At 42.2% G+C, this 23,696-nt stretch overlaps 1 protein-coding gene across 7 annotated transcripts in view; it reads left to right on the forward strand.

Annotated features, from left to right (window-relative positions):
- pard3bb (par-3 family cell polarity regulator beta b) overlaps nucleotides 1-23,696 on the forward strand; it is a 251,581-nt gene that overhangs the window by 199,225 nt on the left and 28,660 nt on the right. For 6 of the 7 annotated variants that reach the window (XM_047815106.1, XM_047815108.1, XM_047815109.1 and 3 more), the window contains 3 exons: nucleotides 1,359-1,475; nucleotides 3,200-3,475; nucleotides 18,638-18,758. In XM_047815106.1, the coding sequence (XP_047671062.1) occupies nucleotides 1,359-1,475; nucleotides 3,200-3,475; nucleotides 18,638-18,758 (514 nt within the window). The remainder of the gene's footprint in view (nucleotides 1-1,358; nucleotides 1,476-3,199; nucleotides 3,476-18,637; nucleotides 18,759-23,696) is intronic. The other variant, XM_047815105.1, reaches the window with a different exon arrangement.

Consider the following 23,696-nt stretch of genomic DNA (forward strand, 5'->3'; position numbering starts at 1 on the left):
TAGTGGAGAGTCAGAATCCTTTCTGCTGTTGTGATAAAAAAAAAATCCCTATAAGGAAGCACTGCAGCTCTCAGAGGCTCTGTAAATACTGCCACAGTTCGATTTCTGTTTATTTGCCACATAAAGACATTTGCTGATGGTATTCAAGTCACAGTTCTTTCCCTTCTTCTTTATTTATGCATGGTAACACTTGCAGGCCATTAAGCACAAGTTAATTAAATTGGTTATTAAGTAAATGGGCAGTTATGGCTGTGCCGTTTTAGCACATTTGTACATGCACATTTCTACTTTTCTCTCATGTGTATCCGTGCTTAGCTTCCTTTTCATTCCTTATTAAATGGGTTTTTTCTTCTTTGCTTTTCGTCTTCAGTTGGAACTTTAGTAGGTATTTAAAGATCCGGGAAAATATCCATCACGATACCTGAAGCCATTTCCTCTGTACATTGTTGTGCATCATATTTCATTTGCTACTGTATAAAGGAGTATAAAGGCATAGAACGTAAGGAGTGGAAAAAATTAGACGCTGACTACAAACCAAGACATTAGGGTTTTTCGTCCCTAATAAATACAACATTTTAGTGTTTTTCACTTTTCCTGATCGAGTTAATGATGTTTACAAATGACTAAGAAAACTGAATATTAATTCAGCATTTTAATTAAACATTAATATTCAGTCTGAAAAAAATGCAGTGGTCTATTTTTTTAATGAGAAAAGAAAGAGCTCTGTGCTTCTCTCTCACACACACACACACACACACACACACACACACACACACACACAGATTTGTGTAAGTGTAAGCTACATATTACCATTAGGATATATAATAATATGCTCTTGCTTATGTATGTTGGGAGCAGTATTGTGGATGTGTGTTTTGACAGGACCTGGATGTTTTTACATGGTGTGTAGTTGGGAGTGTGTTTAAGCAGTGTGACTGGGGCACACATAAGAAATGATCTCAGTGGGCTGGAGAGATGCATTCGGGTGAATGAGGCGCTCAGTCAGGCACAGATGATGCATGTTATCTGAGCATCCTCACTGCCACCCACCCATACCTAAGGACACACACACACACACAGAGCTGCTAGGGGTACATGGTTGAATACATGCTGTATATAAACAGTATCTCTCTCTCTCTCTCTCTCTCTCTCTCTCTCTCTCTCTCTCGCTCACACACACAATCTCTCTCTCTCTCTCTCTCTCGCTCACACACACAATCTCTCTCCTCTTTCTCTATCTCTCTCTCTATCTCTTTTTTTTTCCTCTCTCGCTCACACACATTCATACACACTCTCTTGCTCTCTCTCTCTCTCTCTTGCTCACACACACACACACTCTCTATCTCTTTCTCTCTCAGGTTTGGTAAGAAGAAAGAAGAAAAGAGTAAAGGTGAGAACAAGGCGAACATGCTGAAGCATGCATCAGAAATGCTGAGTGAGGAAGAGTTGGAGAGGATGAAAGAAGAGAGGGAGAGGTGAGACCACCTGTGCTTAGGTTCGCTTAGCTGTTTCCTGTCACTGCTCTTCAGGTTCTTACACTCTCACTTCCCTAATATTGATTTGAACTTGGCAAGGGCAACCTTTAGTAATCTTCTCAGCTTCCTGTGTCTTCTTAAAGAACATCTGTAGCCTGAAAAATCTGCTGTTTGTGTTTTGTCTTTATTCTGTGGTATAATACATTTTACCGCTTTAAGTCCTTAATAGTTGTGTACGAATATTAATATCGCCATGGTCTCAGCTTGATTTCTGTGTAAAGACTTAGGCCGAACGATAAATCTTTAACCCAAATAACAAAAAGTGAAGAAAAAAAAGCACATGCACATAAATAACGTAATTATTTAAGCAATTTTTTTATTACTGAAGTTCATATAAAAAGCTGAGGAAAATCTTTACACCTTTTATCCTTATATAAAATTCAAAGCTTTATAATTCATTCATTCATTTTCTACGGCTTATCCGAACTTCTCGGGTCGCGGGGAGCCTGTGCCTATCTCAGGCGTCATCGGGCATCGAGGCAGGGACGGAGTGCCAACCTGGACGGAGTGCCAACCCATCGCAGGGCACACACACACTCTCATTCAATCACACACTACAGACAATTTTCCAGAGATGCCAATCAACCTACCATGCATGTCTTTGGAACGAGGGAGGAAACCGGAGTACCCGGAGGAAACCCCCGAGGCACGGGGAGAACATGCAAACTCCGCACACACAAGGCGGAGGCAGAAATCGAACCCCCAACCCTGGAGGTGTGAGGCGAACGTGCTAACCACTAAGCCACCATGCCCCCCAGCTTTATAATTATTTGTGAATATTAACAGTTTAAACCTCTATATGTTCTCCGTCCTTCCCACACCAGCAAGGCTTCATTGTCTGGCTTCATTTTGTCCTGCTTATTATTTCACTGATTTATTTCACAGCCGAAGCTGCTAGCTGGATGAACGTGCTGCTTTTCTTACTTAAATTATCAAACCATTTAAAAACGTGTTTTGGAGTACAGCGGTACTTTAAATATTGCAAGATATTGTTCTCATTATTAATAAAAGAGTAAAGCTTTTGCAGTATTTGTAAGAGTGGAAGAAGAATAACGGTAGTCATTGGAGAGCTGAATTATTGAATAGTGATATTCTAGCTTGCTATTTTGAGAGAGTCATAAACTATTAGAATACTCTGTGATCACACTGTAATAAGAAAGCAGAATAAAATAAACAGAAATCTTATGAGGTCTCTCACTAGGTTGTGTGGAACTTGCAAGTAGAGGCACAGGAAATAAATTTATTTAGTCTAATCAACAGAGATATTCTCACATTATTTTGTGTTGTGATTCCCGAGGCTTATGGTGAGTCAAAAGAGGCATGTCTTCCTCCTGTTCTCTTCCATATGGTCCTGAAGCGATTTTTCTGTGTTCCTGGCCTTCTCTGGCTAAAGAGAGAAGAGAAATAAATAGAAGCAAGCCATAGCACTTAATATCTGTGTATTGATTCTGTCCCTGTTTATCCTGTAAGTCATATTGCTGCAAATATAGTCAGCAAAAAAGCCACCTTGGACAATTAAACCTTCTTCTCAGAGTAAACTCTAGTAAAAGCTACATGCTCTTTTTTACATATGTACCTTTGTATGTTTCCTAAACATTTCACACAGAAGCTGTCCCTGTGCTTGTGTTTAAATCTGAACCTTCTCTGTTTAATTCGTTCACCAGGATTGAAGCGAAGCACCAAGAGTTGAGGGATCGACAGGCTCGGGATAGATTTGTTCCTCCGGATGTAGAGGATGACGATGTGGACCCTAACTACGCCCGCATCAACACGTTCAGAGGACGTCCGTCTCAGTCTCCCTACGGGACCCGCAGCCCGTCGCCTCAGAGAGCAACACACCCCACCGATCACAGCCGAGAGCCGTCGACTGAAGATCCGCTCGATGGCCTCTACGCCAAGATCAACAAACCGAGAGGCCCAACTCCACACGGAGCTGACAGGTGCGGAACACACACATACACACACTTAACTACAGTAGTCTCGCAGTAGCAAGCGTCCATGGTGCTTCTAATGTAGAATTATCGCTAGGCAGTAGGTCTCATGAACTCGTATTTCTTGAGGATTATAGTGGGTTTAAGAATAATTGACAGTGATTTCTGTTGTTTTGGCATTTATTGTAACTTAGGCATTTTTAGTCTGTACACACACAGTCACACACACGCATATATATCTATATCTATCTATCTATATCTATCTATCTATATATCTATATATATATATTCATTCATTCATTCATTCTACCGCTTATCCAAACTACCTCGGGTCACGGGGAGCCTGTGCCTATCTCAGGTGTCATTGGGCATCAAGGCAGGATACACCCTGGACGGAGTGCCAACCCATCACAGGGCACACACACTCTCATTCACTCACACACCCACACACTACAGACAATTTTCCAGAGAAGCCAATCAACCTACCATGCATGTCTTTGGACTGGGGGAGGAAACCAGAGTACCCGGAGGAAACCCCCGAGGCACGGGGAGAACATGCAAACTCCGCACACACAAGGCGGAGGCGGGAATCGATTCCCGACCCTGGAGGTGTGAGGCGAATGTGCTAACCACTAAGCCACCGTGCCCCCTATATATATGTGTGTGTGTACATGTGTGTACGTGTGTGAATGTGTCTGTAAGCGAGAGAGAGAAAAAAGAGAAAGAGAGAGAGATAGAGAGTTACAATAAATGCCAATACAACAGAAATCACTGTTGTATATATGTGTGTGTATATATGTATATGTACAGTATGTATATATGTGTGTGTGTCTGTGCGTACACAAACACACACACACATATATATATGTGCTATTGCACATATATATAACTTCCTGCATGTCGTTTTTTGAGCTTTAATACCTGTACACATTGTAGTTTCCTCAGAGTTCTCACAGTCATCCATACGATCATCAGTAGACTGAATCAGGAGGTTTACAGTACTATACCATATGCAATACCATAGCTGTGTGTGTGGCTGAGTGTGTGACAGCTCCGTAGCTGGGAGTGAAAGGATGAAAAACTGGCCATGTTTGGCACAGAGGAAGCATGTGTTTGCTTTTACCCTCCTCATTTGGTATCTGGTGTACATTAAGGGAAAGTTAACTAAAAAGCTGGAATTAGCAGGTGACCAGATCTTCTGTGCTGAGGAAAATGTGCAGCTTTATTTTCCAATTATTTCAAATTATTCATGTGGGCTGTCAGTATTTGTTTCAGGAACCGCACAACATTGTAGTCTGTTCTCTAATGGTTTCTTCTAGTTAATACTGCCTGTACTCTAAAGGCAGGTCTGTACAGTCTGTCAGATTACATTTGGGATTGTTGTTGTATGGATCGTTCTGTGTAGAACAAAAGGAACATGGTGTATGTAAAAGCACTGTATAGGTGCATGTGGTGTATATAACTGTAGAACTGTACATAAAGTCATAGTCTTCTTACCAGGATTTGTTCAATTATTGACTGAACCTGAACATGCAAAAAGAGACAAAAGTCTACACTTGCTGAAACACCTGTACACACATTTAATCAGCTAATCTTGTGCCTAAAGTCATGTAGATTCTGGCCAGCAGCTTCGGGATAACCACCTACATGGGGATAAATGTGATCTCTTGCCATATTTATCTGACCCCTCGTATGGTGACAGTCGCTCACTTAAATTTATTAACTTACTTACTTACTTACTTATTTATTTATTTATTTATTTATTTATTTATTTATTTATTTTGCGCTGTTCTATGTCAACTCGTCTGTTACGATGCATCTGTACGATTGTATACGCTGTTCTACGTCTGTTACGATGCATCTGTACGATTGTATACGTTGTTCTACGTCTGTTACGATGCATCTGTACGATTGTATACGCTGTTCTACGTCTGTTACGATGCATCTGTACGATTGTATACGTTGTTCTATGTTGTATACGTTGTAGGTGTACTTTGCTCCTAATAAAGTGCTCAGTGAGTGATTTTGCTTTTGATGCTTGTAACAATCACAAAATGAAGTGTGGTTTTTCTGAAGTAGACAAGAGACGAGACAAGAGGACTTAAGAACGGATGACGGAGGCTGCTATAGTCGGTCATTCCCTCAGTCTTACAAATCAAGTTTTAGCAATATTAGCAGAACTGTTTACGGTTAGCATCATGTCTTGAAGGTCAGCTTAAATTCAGTCAGGAACACTTCGTAAATGAAGGTTAGCGAGCATACAGTTAGTGTTGGCGGAATGGTTCTGTTCTGGGAGAACTTTCCCACGCGCCTGTCCATGCGAATGCATGGACGGGGCGGGGAGGCAGCGCTGGGGAATGAATAGACACCCCCCACCCCCCAATACAGCTCAGAATCAGAACCGAAATTGCGTGAGGTGCAAATTTTTTTTTTTTACGTGAAGAATTTAATCAGCGCTGGCGACAGGTTCTGGCTGGAGGAGTCGGGGACGGAGGAGGGTGTTGGATCGCAGCAGCGGTGATGCGTAGGTGCGCTCGAAGGCGAGGATTTAAAGGAGGGAAATTACGGAAGTTGTGCTGGATTGGTGCGCCTTGTGGACAGCTGATTAGCAGCTGATGCAGCTTACTGCGTGGCCTGCCTGAACTAACGCGATGCTTGATATCTGCTCAGTGGATTTTCTCAGGATAATTAATGAATGTTTTAGGAGGCAGGAGAACTCTTATGAGAAATATCATAAGACTTCACGTGTTTCATTTCATATCACACACCCCTACAAACCCCCTTTTTACACAAGAGATAGTATTTGAACACAAAAAGTAAATGACAGTTATGGGGATTATCCCCTGTTCATGCTACAGTGTTCTTAATTTCTGCTACAGAATCAGTGCTCAAAAAAAGTTCAGCTCTATGCAAGGAAAGTGCTTTTTTTATTATTATTCGTAGTGTTTGCGATAATCAGCAAAGAAAAATGCTGATTTGACATGTCTTTGTGTGTCAGGTGTAAATTATCTTCAATAGCGTCTGCATGAGGGAGAAAAGAGCAGCAGTGCTAATCGTGTAATTATGTTTATGTGCATTCCGTACGTGGCTTGATTCTAATAACTGTCAGAAACTATGATGATGATGATGATGATGATGATGGTGAGTTTTAACATGCTTACTCATGTTAATGCCTCTGAATAATCAGGTCTGCCCTGCATCGTCCACTAACACATTTTCATATACACACACTTACACACTCATCAGTGCTCTCTCTCCCTTTAAGATATAACCACATCGATATTGTTGACCTCATGTCTTTTTCATCGTCTATCACAAAGTGGCCTGTGAGTCCCATGAGTGACTGATGTGCTGCTCTTGACCTCATGATCTGCCCTTCCATTTATGACCGCCTCAGATTGTTGGGAATAGAGGGAGTGGTGGAGAACAAGAAATAACCACACACACACTCGCACACACTCCAGCAGTCAGCACTGAGATTAACTTAAGACCCATGACAAATAATTTGCCACTTCTGATGAATAAAGCATCCCTAATTTCCTCAACTGCTGCCCAGGTGTGAGGAGGTGTGCTACGTTTTTCACTGCATATTAATTCCCCACCTGTCTCTCACCATGTGAAGCCCTCGCTTTGGATTTGCTGAAAGCCTGCTGATGCGATACTTGCCGGCATGTTGACATAGCGTGATGAATTAGTTATACATCAGTGGCGCCTGCGCTCAGAGAGTCTGCTAAATGTAAGAGTCACCGTGCCGTAAAGAGGCTGTATGATTTAATGCCAGCCACGGAGAGCCATTAAAGAAAGCGAGTTATTTAGAAAGGCCGGCAATTTAGAACAGTCTGCTGCTCGCAACGGTCGTAAAAAAAAAAAAAAAAAAAAGGCCCCACAACCACCTCTGCTATCACACAGGCCAGGGAGTGCAAAGAGTCATTAATCGTTCTAACATTCTAGTCTCTGTGCTTAGTCTGTCGCTTCATTGCACTTTGCAGTTTTATTTTTTTGTTCTGTCTGAAATTATGGAATAAATTAGCTTGGAGGAGTCTAATAACTATTGGAGTGATGTCTGTAAAAAAAAAAAAATAAATAAATAGTTTTTGTCTTCTTACCCATCTCCATCTCCCCCACCTCAAGAGCTACTCTGTTATAGAAGATTTGTAAAAAAAAAAAAAAATTTTGGGTCCAATGTCTATTTCCTGCTATCTTCATTAATAAAGATATCCCATTCTCTCTCTATCTCTCTGTCTGTGTGTGTCTCTCTCTCTCTGTCTCTCTCTCTCCCCCTCTTAGTTTTATGGCTCCCGTTGGTTTGCAGTCCTATGATGTAACCTCTTAAGTATGGGTTCACAATCTAATGTTTCCTCCCAAAACCTGTAGGTCCACACACCTGTCACCTGTTGAAGGCCAAGCTTTCAGAGTTCAGGAGAACCATAAACCTGCCCCAGCAGTGGTGTGTGTGTCTGTGTCTGTGTGTCTGTGTGTGTCTCTGTGTCTGTGTCTTTGTGGGTCTGTGTCTTTGTGTGTGTGTCTTTGTGTGTCTGTGTGTGTGTGTGTGTCTTTGTGTGTGTGTGTGTTTGTGTGTCTGTGTCTCTGTGTGTCTGTCTTTGCGTGTCTGTGTGTGCCTGTGTGTGTCTGTGTGTGTCTGTGTCTTTGTGTGTCTGTGTCTGTGTGTGTCTCTGTGTCTGTGTCTGTGTCTTTGTGGGTCTGTGTCTTTGTGTGTGTGTGTCTTTGTGTGTGTGTGTGTTTGTGTGTCTGTGTCTCTGTGTGTCTGTCTTTGCGTGTCTGTGTGTGTCTTTGTGGGTCTGTGTCTTTGTGTGTGTGTCTTTGTGGGTCTGTGTGTGTGTGTCTGTGTGTGTGTTTGTGTGTCTGTGTCTCTGTGTGTGTGTCTGTGTCTGTCTGTGTCTGTCTGTGTGTGTCTGTGTGTGTCTGTGTGTGTCCGTGTGTGTCTGTGTGTGTCTGTGTGTGTCTTTGTCTGTCTTTGTGTGTCTGTGTGTGTGGTGTGTCTGTGTGTGTGTGTGTGTGTGTGTGTGTGTGTGTGTGTGTGTGTGTGTGTGTGTGCTCAGCATGCTCTTTCCTCTTGTCATGTACTGTATAAGGCCAGGACTGTGCTCACTGAGAGCAGCCACTTCACTCCCGTTCCTGCAAGCCTAGCCTTCACCTACAATAAAACCTTTCCTTTTCATTCTCTGTGCTGAGCTTTTAGCATGCAGGCACTCCACCTCACTGCCCTTGTTTTCTGCCTCTCCATCTTTCCTTTCATCTGAGAGCCAGGGCTGGAGAGCCGGCAGGCCGGAGGCCGGGGGATTGAAAGGAGCAAAGCTCTTGAGGCGCTTCTTGTGTGGGAAAAGAGCGGGAGTTTGGGGGAGGGGGCTGAAGACTGTGCCTTCAGCTCTGAAGAGCTCCTGGAAAAAAAAAAATCCCGTTGTAACAACCCCAGCCCTCTAGAGCTCTGCTCCACTCCAATTAAAAACTAATCATTCTTTCTCTGGAGAGAGGAGCCAGGGAGATGAAGAGTGGGAGAAGAGGAGGGAGTTGTTTTTGTGCTCGGTGAAAGAGACGGAAACGGAGATGGGTGCTGCACTGTTCCGTCTCTGCAGACCTTACTAAGAAATAAATCAGGAGGGTGCAATAGACATGAAAGGTAGAATGGAAAAAGAAAGCATCGCAAGCCTCACTCTGTCCCTGTGTAGTGAATGGTGTGTTGAGGATGTACCTGTGAACAATAACCTCCACGCTGCCCTGAACAAACCGCCCACTGCTCCCCATCAGCTGTCCAGCAGGCTCAGAACTGAACGCTGCATGAATCCATCAGCGACAACTCGGCAGGTCAACTATGTTCACTCAAGCACCATATCAGCTGCCATTGTGCTCCCAGTATCACCCAAAGATTTCTCAGTGCCAAACCGGACAAAATGTGCCACGAACAGGGCTTTTTCTCCACACCTCCCAATTCCCTCCTGCTCTGCAGCTAGAGCTGCATTGCTGTCAAAGTAATTATATAAATCAATAGATGGAGAAAGAAAAGCTTTTAGTGCAGGTTGGGTGAGTGCTCAAGTGCTTTTTTTCCTGTTAATTAATCAGCCATTCTGTTGAGCTGAATGGGTGCTCCAGACACACACTCCACTGCTGTTTTTACACACTGCTAAGCTGGTCTCTTAAGTGTCTCTCTGAATCCAGGAGCCCCCCCTCTTCCCAAGTCCAACCTCTCTCTCTCTCTCTCTCTCTCTCTCTCTCTCTCTCTCTCTCTCTCTCTCTCTCTCTGCTACAGGTAATTGAAGTAAGACCTTATGTGCATGTGTGTGTGTACTCTTGAACCAAAGAACTAGATAGGGGAGGTTGAGAATGAAAGCGGAAGGCCTCTCATATTTGTTCAAGAACTTCCTGGCTGCCACTTACTGAATGAAAGTAATTCCACATCTCTCTCACAATGGACTAGGTGCGTACGGAAGAAGAAGGGCAAATAAACACACACAAAAAGACTTGGTGTGTGTTTTTTTCCTTCTTACAGATGCATCTTGTAACTTAGCAACGAGTCTTTTCAGAGATGTCTTGTGTTCTGTTTTTAGCAACAGTAAGATTTAAGGTTTGTCCATTTTGTAGGATTTTGAGTTCTTTTCATTTTGTAGCTCATTAGACGAGTTCAACTCTGAGTTTTTTGTTTTTTTTTGGCTTTTGCTTTACTCCATAATTCAGCTCCAAAGTGACCAAATAAGGATACTTGTTTGTCACAAATGTGTCTTGTCAGTTTGTCTTACGTGTGGTGATGTAGCAGCAATGTTCCTAAGCGTGAGAGGTGTTTTAATGAAACAGCCCTAGCATCATTTGGCCATCACCTGCAGAGCAGCAAATTAGAACAGAGAGAGGAAGAGGAAAGGAAAGAAGAAAAAAAAACATTGATTGCCTGTCCAAATAATGTTATGCTAGCCAAAATATTTCTAATTATATCTTCAATTGCAAATGGCATGTAAAAAGTGCTGTCACTTCTGGTTAGGGTGCTGCAAAGCCAACCTGTCATTGAGGGCTATCTTTTGTTGTCAAATTTCATTTCTGGAAATGTCTACCAATTAGAGCGCAGCGGCCTGATGCTATTAGTGTGCAGAGGAGCAGTGGAGAAAATTGAGAGATCCACTGCGTTCTGCTCCTTGCTCCCTCACTCCTGCCTGTTAGAGCGTTCATATCCTCACAAGCGCTTCCTCGTGCTTAACAAACCCAGTTCTGAAGGAATTTTCTCTCTTTTTGTGGGGTTTGTAATAGGGTTAGACAAAGAAAGGAGGGGAATTAGATTTAACTTACACTTATTTCGTGTGAAAGCACAACGTACGTTTTTATACTTGAATAAAAACCTTTAGAAGCGAACAGGATTTCCTACATGAGGAATAAAACACACGAAGACATGCTGCTTTAGGAAAGTAATCATCAGTAGTGTGATGTGATGTCATTTTCTGTAATGACACCGCTCTATTCTTTTATTCCCCTTATACCTCAGCACTAGTGTAAGCACGTTTTACTTCTTAAAGAACGTTACTTCCTGCTTTTTATCTATTGGTGGTTATATTTAATGTTGTGGAACTTTCAGAAGGTATCAAACTTATGACTCTTGTTCTCTCTCTCATCGAGTAAATAAAAAAAAGTGTTTTGAAAAAATCGAGAACATGTAAAGCCTTGCATCATGAAGACTTTTGTTGTCTCTACCCTGGAGACTTCAGTGAGACTAAATAAAAGTATTTGGTAAACGTTATAAAGCTATTACACATTTTTTAAATCGTGACTTGTGATATTTCAGGCCATACGAGTCCCTGTGCAAGTTATTGTTACTATGGAAACAAAACCAACACTTTAATGTAAACTGATGGTGTGAAATTATAGCCAGAACTAATGTCAGAGCTGCTGTTGTTCTAAATAATAAATCAACACCTTCTGAACAATCAGATTCAGCAATTCAAGAGCTCTGTCCTATAAATATAAGATGCCCGGAAATATATTTAGCATTTCTAACATCTGCTTAGTTGTCAAAGCTCTCTTTAAGGCTCGCGGTCTGCCACAGTAACAGACAATCTCTGTGAAAGCGTTTGAGAGAGACGGAGAGAGTAAAAACTGAAAGGAGAAACAGATTAAAGAAGCAGAAGAAAAACTGGAATGCGCTGTTTGTTGGTTTCCTGTAGCCTGATTAGGCTGCAGATTGAGAAGAGTGTGTACATGCTTCTCTCTTTGTCGAACAGATAATGATGTCTCTCTTTTGAAGTCTGTAGCTTGTCAGTGGTCTTTCTTCCTCCTTTCCTCACTCTCGTCCCCACTGTCTCTCTGTTGGTCTTAGTGACAGCGTTCTGTGGTCTGTTTCTGAGATGACATAATTAGCTAAGCACTGGACCGTGTTTTTGGGTTTTGCCGGTAGGAGTTTGGACAGGCATGTCTGCTGGATTTATGTGGCTTCTAGCTGCAAGCCATTACTTACCCTGCACTTAAGATCCGTTCAGCTCCATGCCTCGTTCCGCCGTAAAACAGAACAGAGAGGCGGAAAAGTAGACTCACTAATATCAGAGGTTTATGTTAAAACTCATCATAGGAGATGTGTTACGTAGTATAAATGGTGCCTGGGGAAAAAAGAATTCCAAGCAAGCAGTGAGACCTGAAGCTATGTCATTTCTCCTACTGCTCTGACAAACTGTGGGCCTGTAGACTGAGCGAGCTTGTGAGCACCAGAGTGTAAAAGCAAAGATTTATGACACGATCTTACGACGTTCCCGGATATTGGTGATCTCACACTCATAACTCGAGTTCATCACAGCCCATCTGAGCGGCCGATAAACACAAGGAGTTTTGGGGTCAGTGACTGATGCTGCTGAAGAAGAGTGCAGGAAAGTTTATCCTTATGATTCCCAAACGCAGACTCTGACAGGGACACACACACACACACACACACACACGCATTTGGGACAGGGAGTGTGTGTGCAATGTGGAGAAACTTTTTACTACAATCAGGAGCAATTACATTTTTTTACAGTTGATTTAAGTCAGAATTATTATTAAATTAATTTAGCAAGTGTGTTTGTGCACATGTGTGTGAGCAAGTGTGTGCATGTATGCATTTGTTCATGGGTGTGTGTATGCATTTGTTTTTGGATGTGAGTCTGTGTGTGTGTGTGTGTGTGTGTGTTTGTTTATGTGTGTGTGTGCGCAGGCATGTGTGTAAAACCAGGTTAGCGCATGCCTTATTAATGACTCTATTCATTTGTAGTATCTCTCATCTCTCAGCCTCTTTTGGAAGGCGGCCAAGTACCCAATCACTTACGCGTGAAATGAATAGATAAAAATTGTCTCTTTTATTCCTTTCTTTTTTATTTATTTATTTATTTATTTATTTTTCCGACTGAGCACTAATTCTCTCTTGCTGCAATCAGACAGCCATCACTGTTGCCCGAGGGAATCGATAGCATAGGCCGTAGTTAATGTCTGGCGCTCTTGCTGCTGTGAGAGGGTGCAAACAGATATGTGTAGCCTTTATTGAACTTTTCCTGCTTTCCGTTCTGTAAAGTGTCGTTGTGGAAGAGAGAGAGCAGCGAGCCACATGAACACGGCAGGTGCCGGAGCTCGGCTTACCCGTGCCAGCTTCGTTGTGGGAGAAGCAGGGTGTGCTGTGCCCTTCTCCTCCATTCTGCGTATGGTCGTGTAACTGAAACATGACTGATGGTGACTTTGTTTAAAATCTGAAGGCTGTACTTTATCAAAATGGCAGCTGTAATTAAGTTCCAGGGGTAAAATATGGTCACATGCACAGGTCTTAATCCCTCCAGCGCATGCTCCATCTTGGGACTTGATAGAAAAACGGAAAATGTAGCCTCGAGTCACACACACACACACACACACACACACACACACACACACACAGGTAGGAAGCTTGTCATAAAGCCTTAGATTAGCACTGCGTCATAGTAATGCATGTGTAAGTATAAATTCTTGATAAGAGCATTACATCCTCAACATGGTGTTACTCAGCTACTTCAGGCTTTTTTTTTCTTTTTTTTTTTTTCTTTTTTTTTTTTGGTGTTAAATCTTTTTTGAATTCCGTTTCATTTCACATTCACATTCCTGCAGTACGTCATGAGAGCGTCCATGCAGCTGCAGAAGGTTATTGTGGTTTTGGTGAAGATGTTTGCTGTGTGTGATCATACAGTGCTGTCAGCCTTTCGCTAAAATCTTTGTCTGCGTGAAAGCAGCGTTTTAGCTGATGTCAGTCTCTCCTGGTCCAACACTTTACTGAAAACAGATCTCATTTACCGGTCTGTCCCAAAATAATGACCTCAGTTAGGTTTTTTTTTGTCCTTGATTGCTTCCAAAATAAACTGCATAGTAATACGGTTGTTTTTCCATCGTTCTCCTTTTTGTAATAACTACTTAAAGCTAAAAGAAGCATGGGAAGGAGAAATATATACTGTACTGTATATTTACTAGTACGTCTTTGGAATAGCTCAAAAAATATTTTCAGATATCATTATTTCTTTTAAAACCAGTGCTATGTAGACTTTATTCGCTTTATTGCTAAATGTGATCACCTGATCATCACAGTCGTGTATTTATTGAACATGCCGTTCCAGGGTTAGTCCCACTTGGCTGTTCTAATGGGAAAGCTTTCTACTACATGTAGGAGTGTGTCTCTGGGGATATGTGATCATTCAGCTCAGTTAGTGCACAGGGTCATTGACCTGCTTGAAGAAGGTCAGGTGTCCACAAACCTTTTGCCATATCATGTATTTCATGCCAAAATGCATTTAAAAAAATAAATAAATAAATAAATAAATGGGAATGAATTACCAAATAATCAGGTACATTTCTGGCCAAACATTTCATGCTTATCACTCCGTGGGTGTCCAGCATTCAGTTCTACAGCTCCTACACTGACCGGTCAATACTTACATTCTTTATTGCTCCTAATTATTCAGTTGTTTATTTCATTTTACTAAGCCACTTTTTTTTTCCCCACACTTGAGTTCCTGAATTTTTTTCTCTCTCTTCTTCCCCCTTTTCTGTTCCATCTTATTCATTCTTCCTCTTCTTTTTTTCAAGGCGCCCCATAAATTGTGTAAACTAGCCATGAGGGACTGTTGTTGAGCAGCGAGAGCAGAAGATAGATGCAGCTACACGTCTCAGCTCTGTTCTCTCTGGCTCTCCATCACAGAAATTGAGGGGTGAAAAATAGCAGGAGGGAGGTCGGGCCATAACTCTGAGTCTTCCTGCACCAGATGAGCTCCTGTAGGCCTTTAGTGCCCTCATCCTTTCTGTATATAACTCACATATACCGCAGCGATTATTCGCTCCCCCTGCACATGAAATCTTGTTTTGTAGGGACCTGTATGTGTCCTTATTGAAACTGTGTGTGTGCGCGTGTGTGTGTGTGTGTGTGTGTGTGTGTGTGTGTGTGTGTGTGTGTGTGTGTGTGTGTGTGTGTGTGTGTGTGTGTGTGTGTGTGTGTGTGAGAGAACGACTGTAAGCATGATGCAAGTTTGCTGTCATGCATGTTGTTTATTTATGTCCGAGTGTCCAGAAAGCAAAGAGATGCTACTGAGTTTTGTCAACACACACACAGACACACACATTTGCTATATGTGTAATATACACATTGTCCACTCTCATCAGCAGTTTTATCAGTAAACCCAACATATAAATGCACTCTGTATGTATGCAGCTTCTGATCCTAGTCTCTCTGCTGTACAATACACATGGAAAAGGGTGTGGGTCTGTCTGCCTGCTTGTTTGTCTGTCTGTCTATTTGCCTGCCTGTCTGTCTATTTGCCTGCCTGTCTGTCTATTTGCCTGCCTGTCTGTCTATTTGCCTGCCTGTCTTGTCTGCCTGTCTACCTGCATGTATGTCTGTCTGTATGTCTGTCTTGTCTGCCTGCCTGTCTACCTGCCTGTATGTGTCTCTCTACCTGCCTGCCTGCCTGCCTGTCTGTCTGTATGTCTGTCTTGTCTGCCTGCCTGTCTACCTGCCTGTATGTGTCTCTCTACCTGCCTGCCTGCCTGCCTGTCTGCCTGCCTGCCTGTCTGTCTGTATGTCTGTCTTGTCTACCTGCCTGTCTACCTTCCTGTCTGTCTATGTCTGTCTTGTCTACCTGCCTGTCTGTCTGTCTGTCTGTCTGTATATCTGTCTTGTCTACCTGCCTGTCTACCTTCCTGTCTGTCTGTATGTCTGTCTTGTCTACCTGCCTGTCTGTCTGTCTTGTCTACCTGCCTGTCTGTCTGTCTTGTCTACCTGCCTGTCTGTCTGTCTTGTCTACCTGCCTGACTGCCTGCCTGTCTGTCTGTCTGTATATCTGTCTTGTCTACCTTCCTGTCTGTCTGTATATCAGTCTTGTCTACCTGCCTGTATGTCTGTCTTGTCTACCTGCCTGTATGTGTCTCTCTACCTGCCTGTCTGCCTGCCTGCCTGTCTGTCTGTCTGTATGTCTGTCTTGTCTACCTGCCTGTCTACCTTCCTGTCTGTCTGTATGTCTGTCTTGTCTACCTGCCTGTCTGTCTGTCTGTCTGTATATCTGTCTTGTCTGCCTGTCTGTCTACCTGCCTGTCTGTCTACCTGCCTGTCTGTCTGTCTGTCTTTCATTTTCTCTCACCTCTCCTGTTGTGTGTGTGTGTGTGCGTGCATGTGCACCATAGGATGTGTGAAGTAGTGGATAAACAGTAGACAGTCTGATTAATTGTGAGTCCAACAAAGGCCCAAATGAAATTTTAGTGTTCTTTTAAGTGCCTGAAGGGGGATTGAGTTGTCAGTGCTCACTCGTACTAAAGAAAAGCATCAGTCGCTCTCCTGCTCCTTTCCCAGTTAATCAAAGGAAACTGTGTTGTTGTTATTATTATTATTATTATTATTATTATAATATCTGGATTCCTCTTCAATGTCTGGAGTTAATGGTATCTTTCTCAGCTTGTTACATTAGTGTAAAGCTGTCCTGTGCTTTCTGTAACCTCATGACACCTAACATCATCTTGTGAATAAAGAACTGTTTGTTTAGACCAAGAAAAGTATGTTTGTGTGTGTAATCATATTGATTGTGTGAAAGGTGAACTGGTAGCTTTACAGTTGAACAGCTTTAGGGACTGTACTGAGCTCACAGCTTATTATAATAGTGAGAATCGGCATTAATGAAGAAATGTTCTTTTGTCCTAAAGGTTTCGGTGTTTAGGTGTAAAAATCCTCAGCATGTCGAGTGCACTGCTTTCATCCACACAGCAGATGTAGTCACTCAGTGCTGGACACGGTGTGTTTACTTAAACTCTGTTGCCTTGGTAACCCTGTCAGGATGTGTTGTTGCACTCGTCAGTCTGTGCATGTGCAAATATATATAACACACTGTAAATATGGTATTATGTAAAATCCGAAACATATGTACACGATTTGTTTTGATGTACTTGTCGCTTTGATAGAAGCTCTCGGTCTGTCTGTATAAACCCACTGATTTTCTTTTTCCTCTATAAACAAGTGGTTGATGGACTTTAGCATTAACTTTCTGTCTTTCAAGCCCACACAAATGTATATACATCTAAAGTTTAAGAATAGTTCATATCATGTGTTGGATGGAATGTGTGTGTGTGGTGAGGAGTTTATACTGAAATTTCTTACGGGTCCTGCTCAGGACGCCACACGGACAGCCGCTTGGGAACCGTGTGCCGTCTGAGTCGCATCTCAGTTGCTCAAGATTCTGATCCTAATCATTTCTTTTCTACAGAAAGCAGAAATAAGGCCGGTATCTTACACTGTAATGTACCCACCATGTGTAAAACACACAATATTCAGTTGTTGTTGTTTTTTTCTTGATGTAATAGGAGACCAGATCTTAAAGGCATTACTTCTCTCTAGGACTGTCATTTTTTTTATCCGTTAAATTATGAATGAAATGAAAGTGATGAGTAAGTGTAGTAGATGAGTGCTTTATCTTCAGCTTCTACTTCAAATCATTGAGGACAGAAGTATGCATCATGCTCAGGATTTTAAAAAAAAAGCACAACCGCCCATTCTAGCTTGTAGACCTTAGTTTTATAAACACGGAAGAATAAAGTGGACTGAAGTCGCTTGGCGTATTTATAGGTGTGTCTTGCTGCGTTGTGAACAAGGTGGAGATGCTTCACTTGTTGAGTCTTTCTCAAAGTGTAATTTAAAGCTTCAGTATGTGGGTCTGTGTGTGTGTATAACGTCTGAGGACGACTCGTGTGGTGATCTGAACACCCTGATCCATTTAACACTTATATTGAGCAGGACAACCTGAAATTTCAGCTGTTGCTGACATTGCAGTGATGTAGCTGTGTTATCGTTTGGGATGGAAAGGTTGCGGGTGACTTTGGCGTGCACAGAGGTGATACTGTGTTTGAGTGTGAGTAGCCCTGAACTGACAGGCAGGCCCTTATCAGCACCGTCACACTTCCATGGCTTTGTAACACAACACAATATTTGAGCACAGACGAGAGAAAATATCACACGTTCTTTGGTTGAGTGTTAGATAAACAAGCCGCTTGCTCTGTCTGTCTGTTTTTTGTTTTTTTTGTTTTTTTTAGTTTGTTTTGTGTTTTTTATTTATTTTACTTCATATGCTTATCAATGCTTATCAAAATGTCATCAGCACGAAGGTTTCAACACTGTCACACATCATGCGTCTTATTTTGTAATCCTGGCCTGAGGTGGATTGTAGCGAGAATGTTGATTATCTGTGATTAAACTCTTGGGTTTAGCTCAGCGTGGGTTGTCCATGTAGATTGATGTGGATTGGATATTATTATGCTGTTTCACTTTTCAGAGGCTTTTCCTGTCCTCGCTGTATCAGTCAGAAGCAAAGCGTGCTCTCCTTGACCTTCAGCTATACGTATAAAATCTATTATGCTAAAGCCTTTGTTCTGTATGTTTATGCATTTGAGTGGGCATCAAAAACGTATTAGCATGTGTATTTCTAAGCTTTTAGACAGCAGGGGTTAGCACACATTAAACAAAGGTCAGGCTTTGTTTAATATGTAGCTGTTAGAACTAAATCAATATGGAAATCAGCTGTGTGTGTGTGTGTGTGTGTGTGTGTGTGTGTGTGTGTGTGTGTGTGTGTGTGTGTGTGTGTGTGTGTGTGTGTGTGTGTGTGTGTGTGTGTGTGTGTGTGTGTGTGTGTGTGTGTGTGTGTGTGTGTGTGTGTGTGTGTGGTTCAGCAGTATGGACCGTATCCAGCAGCTGCGCAGAGAGTATCAGCAGGCTCGGAGAGAGGGAGCTGCTCCAGCCTACGAAGAGTTGGAGGCTCGACGCCAAGGCTCCGAGTTCGACCCACACCGGGTGAGTCGACTTTACTTAACCTCTTCACACTAAACTCCCACATAGCCTACAACACCAACTTTCTCACTCCACCCTTCTCTCTGAATCTTCAAAGAGCTCTGGCCAACACACTAACACAACACTCACACAGGTTATCACACACATGCAAAGAAACACAGGCTAAGACTGATAGACAGACATGCACACACACACAAGCTTAGACACACAGACTAAGACTGACACACACACTTAGACACAGACTGACTGACACATACACAGACACACAGACTAAGACAGACACACACACTCAAAGGCATATAGGCCAAGACTGACACACACACAGGTTAACACACATGCTAAGACACATAGGCCAAGACTGACACACACACACAGGTTAACACACATGCTAAGACACATAGGCCAAGACTGACACACACACACAGGTTAACACACATGCTAAGACACATAGGCCAAGACTGACACACACAGGTTAACACACATGCTAAGACACATAGGCCAAGACTGACACACACAGGTTAACACACATGCTAAGACACATAGGCCAAGACTGACACACACAGGTTAACACACATGCTAAGACACATAGGCTAAGACTGACACACACACAGGTTAACACACATGCTAAGACACATAGGCTAAGACTGACACACACACAGGATAACACACATGCTAAGACACATAGGCTAAGACTGACACACACACAGGTTAACACACATGCTAAGACACACAGGCTAAGACTGACACACACAGGTTAACACACATGCTAAGACACATAGGCTAAGACTGACACACACACAGGTTAACACACATGCTAAGACATATAGGCTAAGACTGACACACACACACAAGCTAACACAGTACAAAACAGGGTTTGTCCAAATATCATTTTGCTTGGTCATTTCCTGCTAGTGTGTGTTATTTCTTCAGATTTCCACTTCCATTTTCAGGGAATCCGAGAGCGAATCTTACCGTTTCTTACACAAGCACTGCACTTGTGTCCCTGACGTCTATTTCCTGCTTTGTTTTATTCTTCGATTCAGCAGTAAAGCGCTTGCACTTACAGTAATCACTTGTGCAAACTTCATCTGAACTCGGCAGCTCTTGTTTTATTTCGCTCTTCATCGGGTCAGGATTAGGGCAAACCAGCATTGTTTGTATTCACAGAGAACACATTGTGACTCTCTCTGTGCAGGATCGATACTTATACCTCTTTCAAGTTTAAATGAGCCAATCTGTGCTCGCTTGCTTAGAGTGGAGAACAGAAAGAATTTGCAGACTCTGGGATTAGAGGTGCAGATTGAATTAAACTACCTCCGAACAGCAATCACTCAGTCGATCGAGTCCGCTCATTAAGGTCTGCATTTGCATTTCGTCTTTCGCACGTCAAAAAGTATTTCACGCTAATTTATTTGGTGACTCAGGGAAACTGACATTGTCCATGGATCAAAACAAAGAAAGTTATAGCAAGCTGTTTTCGAAGCTGCAGAAAATCGAAGCAGCCACGGGTTTGAGCACAGCGGCACAGATCCAAGTGCGTACATGCATTCCTAATGTCTGTTGTGTTTTAACTGATGTTTGGGTCAAAACAATTATAAAGCAACAGCACAGTGCAGTGGTTTGCTGATGTTCTTGTGGAAAGAAACGGCAGGCTTTTGCCTAAGGCATGGTAGCAGAATTAAATCAACAGAATAGTCCTACTGAGCTGCTGTGAACACACACACACACACACACACACACACACGCACATTCTCTGTGCTTTCTGCATCCTTCTGTGAAGTAACCGCTCCCCTGTTTTCCTTATTCAGTATGTGGAAATCATGTATAGTCCCAAGAATATGTCAGCAGCTCCCTGAATTGGTGGCATGTCTATGAAAATTGTCAGGTTTTTTTTTTCTTTTTTTTTTTTTTTTTCAGGCAGTAAAAAAAAAAAAAATTTGGTAAAATGCAAGTTATATCTAAAAAAAAAAAAAAAAAAACTCAGGAATTTCTTTTTTGCAGATTACTGTTTATTGGGTTTTTCACCATATTTAGTCATTCGTTTCCCCACTTCTATACTTATTGTTTATTCAATACTGACTCATGTAGTGATGTCATAGCCTGTTTGTTTTGCTTGTGCGGAAAGTCTGTGTGTTCTTGTCCACTTACTCTTTTGGCCTGGACTGCATTACAGATCGAGCTTTTCAGATACATAGACAGTTTAGTAAGAACTTAATTAAAAAACACTCGGTCATTAAAACTTACGAACAATGTTCGCGGTAGCTGAATAAATTGTTTTGAACAACTGATCAGTGCTTATTAGATAGACTGCTTTCTTAATTGTTTGTCAAGATAGAACACTTTAGTCATGTGTCATGACATATATTTGAGTGTGAGAGAAAGAGTGAGAAAAATGTATTACTTAGTCTCTCTCTCTCTGTCAATCAAATCTACACTAGCCAAGCCTAGGCATCGGTGAGGACATGGATTCAGAATAAGGAAAGTAGTGCACTCATCAGAATGTGTTTCAGCGACCCTGACATGGTCTTCTACTGTTAGTCCTCCTGCCTCAAGGTTTGACGTGTTGTGCATTCTGAGATGCGTTATCATAGATTTCAGGTGAAACCCGTCTGCCCTTTTTCCTCTGTTCTCTACACCAGCCACTTCCTGTTAAAGTAGGGGAGTATATACTGTACATAATTCTCCTCTTACAGCGTAATGATGGTCACTGTTGAAATGATGTCCATGTTTTCACCAGCTGTCGAGTTCAGGAGGTACTCCAGATATCCCATTTGTTCCTAAGTGTCCCTTTGTTCAGTCTTTCCAGTTCAGCCCTGTCTAGGTAAGCGAAAGTAATGCCACATTATGTTACTCTGACAAAACAGAATGACAGCAAGCTACAAATTCAATTCAACATAAATGCTGTAGCCCAAAGTATCATAACACAGACTTGTTAACAAAAATCTGTCACACTTCAACAACAGTAATGAAGAACGAAGATCGGAATACGTCTGTAAGTCGATGTAGGTTAATGTCAGTAGTCATGAAGTGTTTCTGCAGCCTTATGAGCACGACCCTTGTGTATAGTGTTACTCTTTTGTGTAGCACACAGTGATTTGTGGGGCTAGCATGTAATGATGCTGTTAATTCAAACACACAAAGATGGAATTTGTTTTTTTCTTATCCCCAGAAGCTGCTTCTACCTTCATGTGTCATCTGCTCATAGATTCATGGGAATCTCTTTAACTGTTCTCTTTATCTTTTTAGCCCACAGCTACTAAGTTGTAAATGAATGATGCACAATGTCTTCTCCTGTTCTGCTTGATGACTGTGGGGTGATATAGAGTCAAAGAAAGAAGTAGAATTTTTATGAACACCCCATCTCTTCTCATTGGAAGAATCCTGTGCTGCTTATTAGATTTAATGAATTCCTGATAAAAATGACTTGGGGCTTCTTCTTTTTTTTAAGCCTTTTTTTTCCCCCAAAGAGGCTTTCAGTGAGTCATGCAGACAGCAGGGCATTTGATCTGCATCCAGAAATAGTGTGGTCTTGTGACTGTGTTTTAGAGGTTGCGATATGGTTAAGTAAAGAATGTTAATGTTGGCCTTCCACCCTGGATCCTGGCGTTAACGAGATGGAGATAGCAGCCATTTACTGTATACTATGTGACTGTTCTGGATCTTGAATTCTTCCCATCACAAGGAGAAGAGTGATGTGGTAGCATGTGAAAAAATGTCACAAATCTGTCCCGCTCTATCGTACAGGATCCAGCTCTGCTTCCTCCCTCCGCTGAGCTGGGACACAAACCAGAGCAGGTTCTCAACACCGGGTCTAAATCAGCAGGATCATCTCTGGCATGCTTTCAAACATGCACAATGAGTGGAAAACCCCACCTCACTCGCACCTTTGCCAAAACCACTTCAGCCAACAGTGAAGTATTTTTCCCTCATGTTCTAGAACAAATTATTTGTTTAGTATACTCGAGTAGGAGACTGGATTTCTGCTCAAGGCTTAATTGTGGTTTGATGCAGGCTCAAATGCCACAAGCAGCGGTGTGCCTTTTTTGTGAATGAGTTTCAGTGCCCGGGTTTGCCTTCATTTGACCCTTTGCTCCTCGGTTTCTCCTGGGCTTGTCTCAGCAGCAGTTACAGGAAGTCAAGGTTGATCTGGGTAGAGAAATGGCAGGATATATAAAGCAAAACCTTTGATGTGGGTCCCACTGAATCTAATGGGAATTGTTAACTCCATTTCAAAATTAGCAGCAAGGCTGACTGCGAACAAGGCCAGCAACAATGATCGTCAGTCTTTGATTTCCTGTCAGCTGGGGTAACTTTTGTGCCATGTCTACTGACTCACAACAGTCAACATTTCCCCTGTGCATGCTGAAACCACAGCTGAAGGTAAGGAGGAAAAGCAGAGCGAGGCCTTCAGATTAAAGGGGCATCAGTGAGACAGGATAACCGCTGCATTCTGCAGCTTCCTTGCTGCCTACTTGTTCGACACCTCTCTAGCTTATCTGTCAGAATGATGACCAGTAGGAGGATGCGGGAGTTAGTTTGTGTTAATGACTCCGCTAGAGATGTACAGGGACTTTGAGCACCTTATTTGGAGCAGCAGAATATTAGGTTTTCCCAAAAATGAGCTAAAACACGGACATCCAGTCCATATAATGAATCAGTCTGTGCTGTGTCTTACTCTTTCTTAGAGAAGCTGCAGACATTACCTTCTTTGTTGTTTAGACTTTCAGTTTTTCCTCTATCACTGAGTTATGCTTGCTGAATGGGTTTAGAACTTGCACAGAAAATCTGGGATTAGTTACTTAAACAAGCGGTTTGAAGCCAACAAAGCCACTGCGCATGCAAATGTAATAAGGTTATAAAAATAAAAAGCCAGTACACAGCAGCCAAACAAACGTATCTCTTCCAGATATTTTCACTGGTTAAAGAGTGAAAGAGAATCTT

This window comes from Tachysurus fulvidraco, chromosome 6 (assembly GCF_022655615.1).
Source record: "Tachysurus fulvidraco isolate hzauxx_2018 chromosome 6, HZAU_PFXX_2.0, whole genome shotgun sequence".
Lineage (NCBI taxonomy): Eukaryota > Metazoa > Chordata > Actinopteri > Siluriformes > Bagridae > Tachysurus > Tachysurus fulvidraco.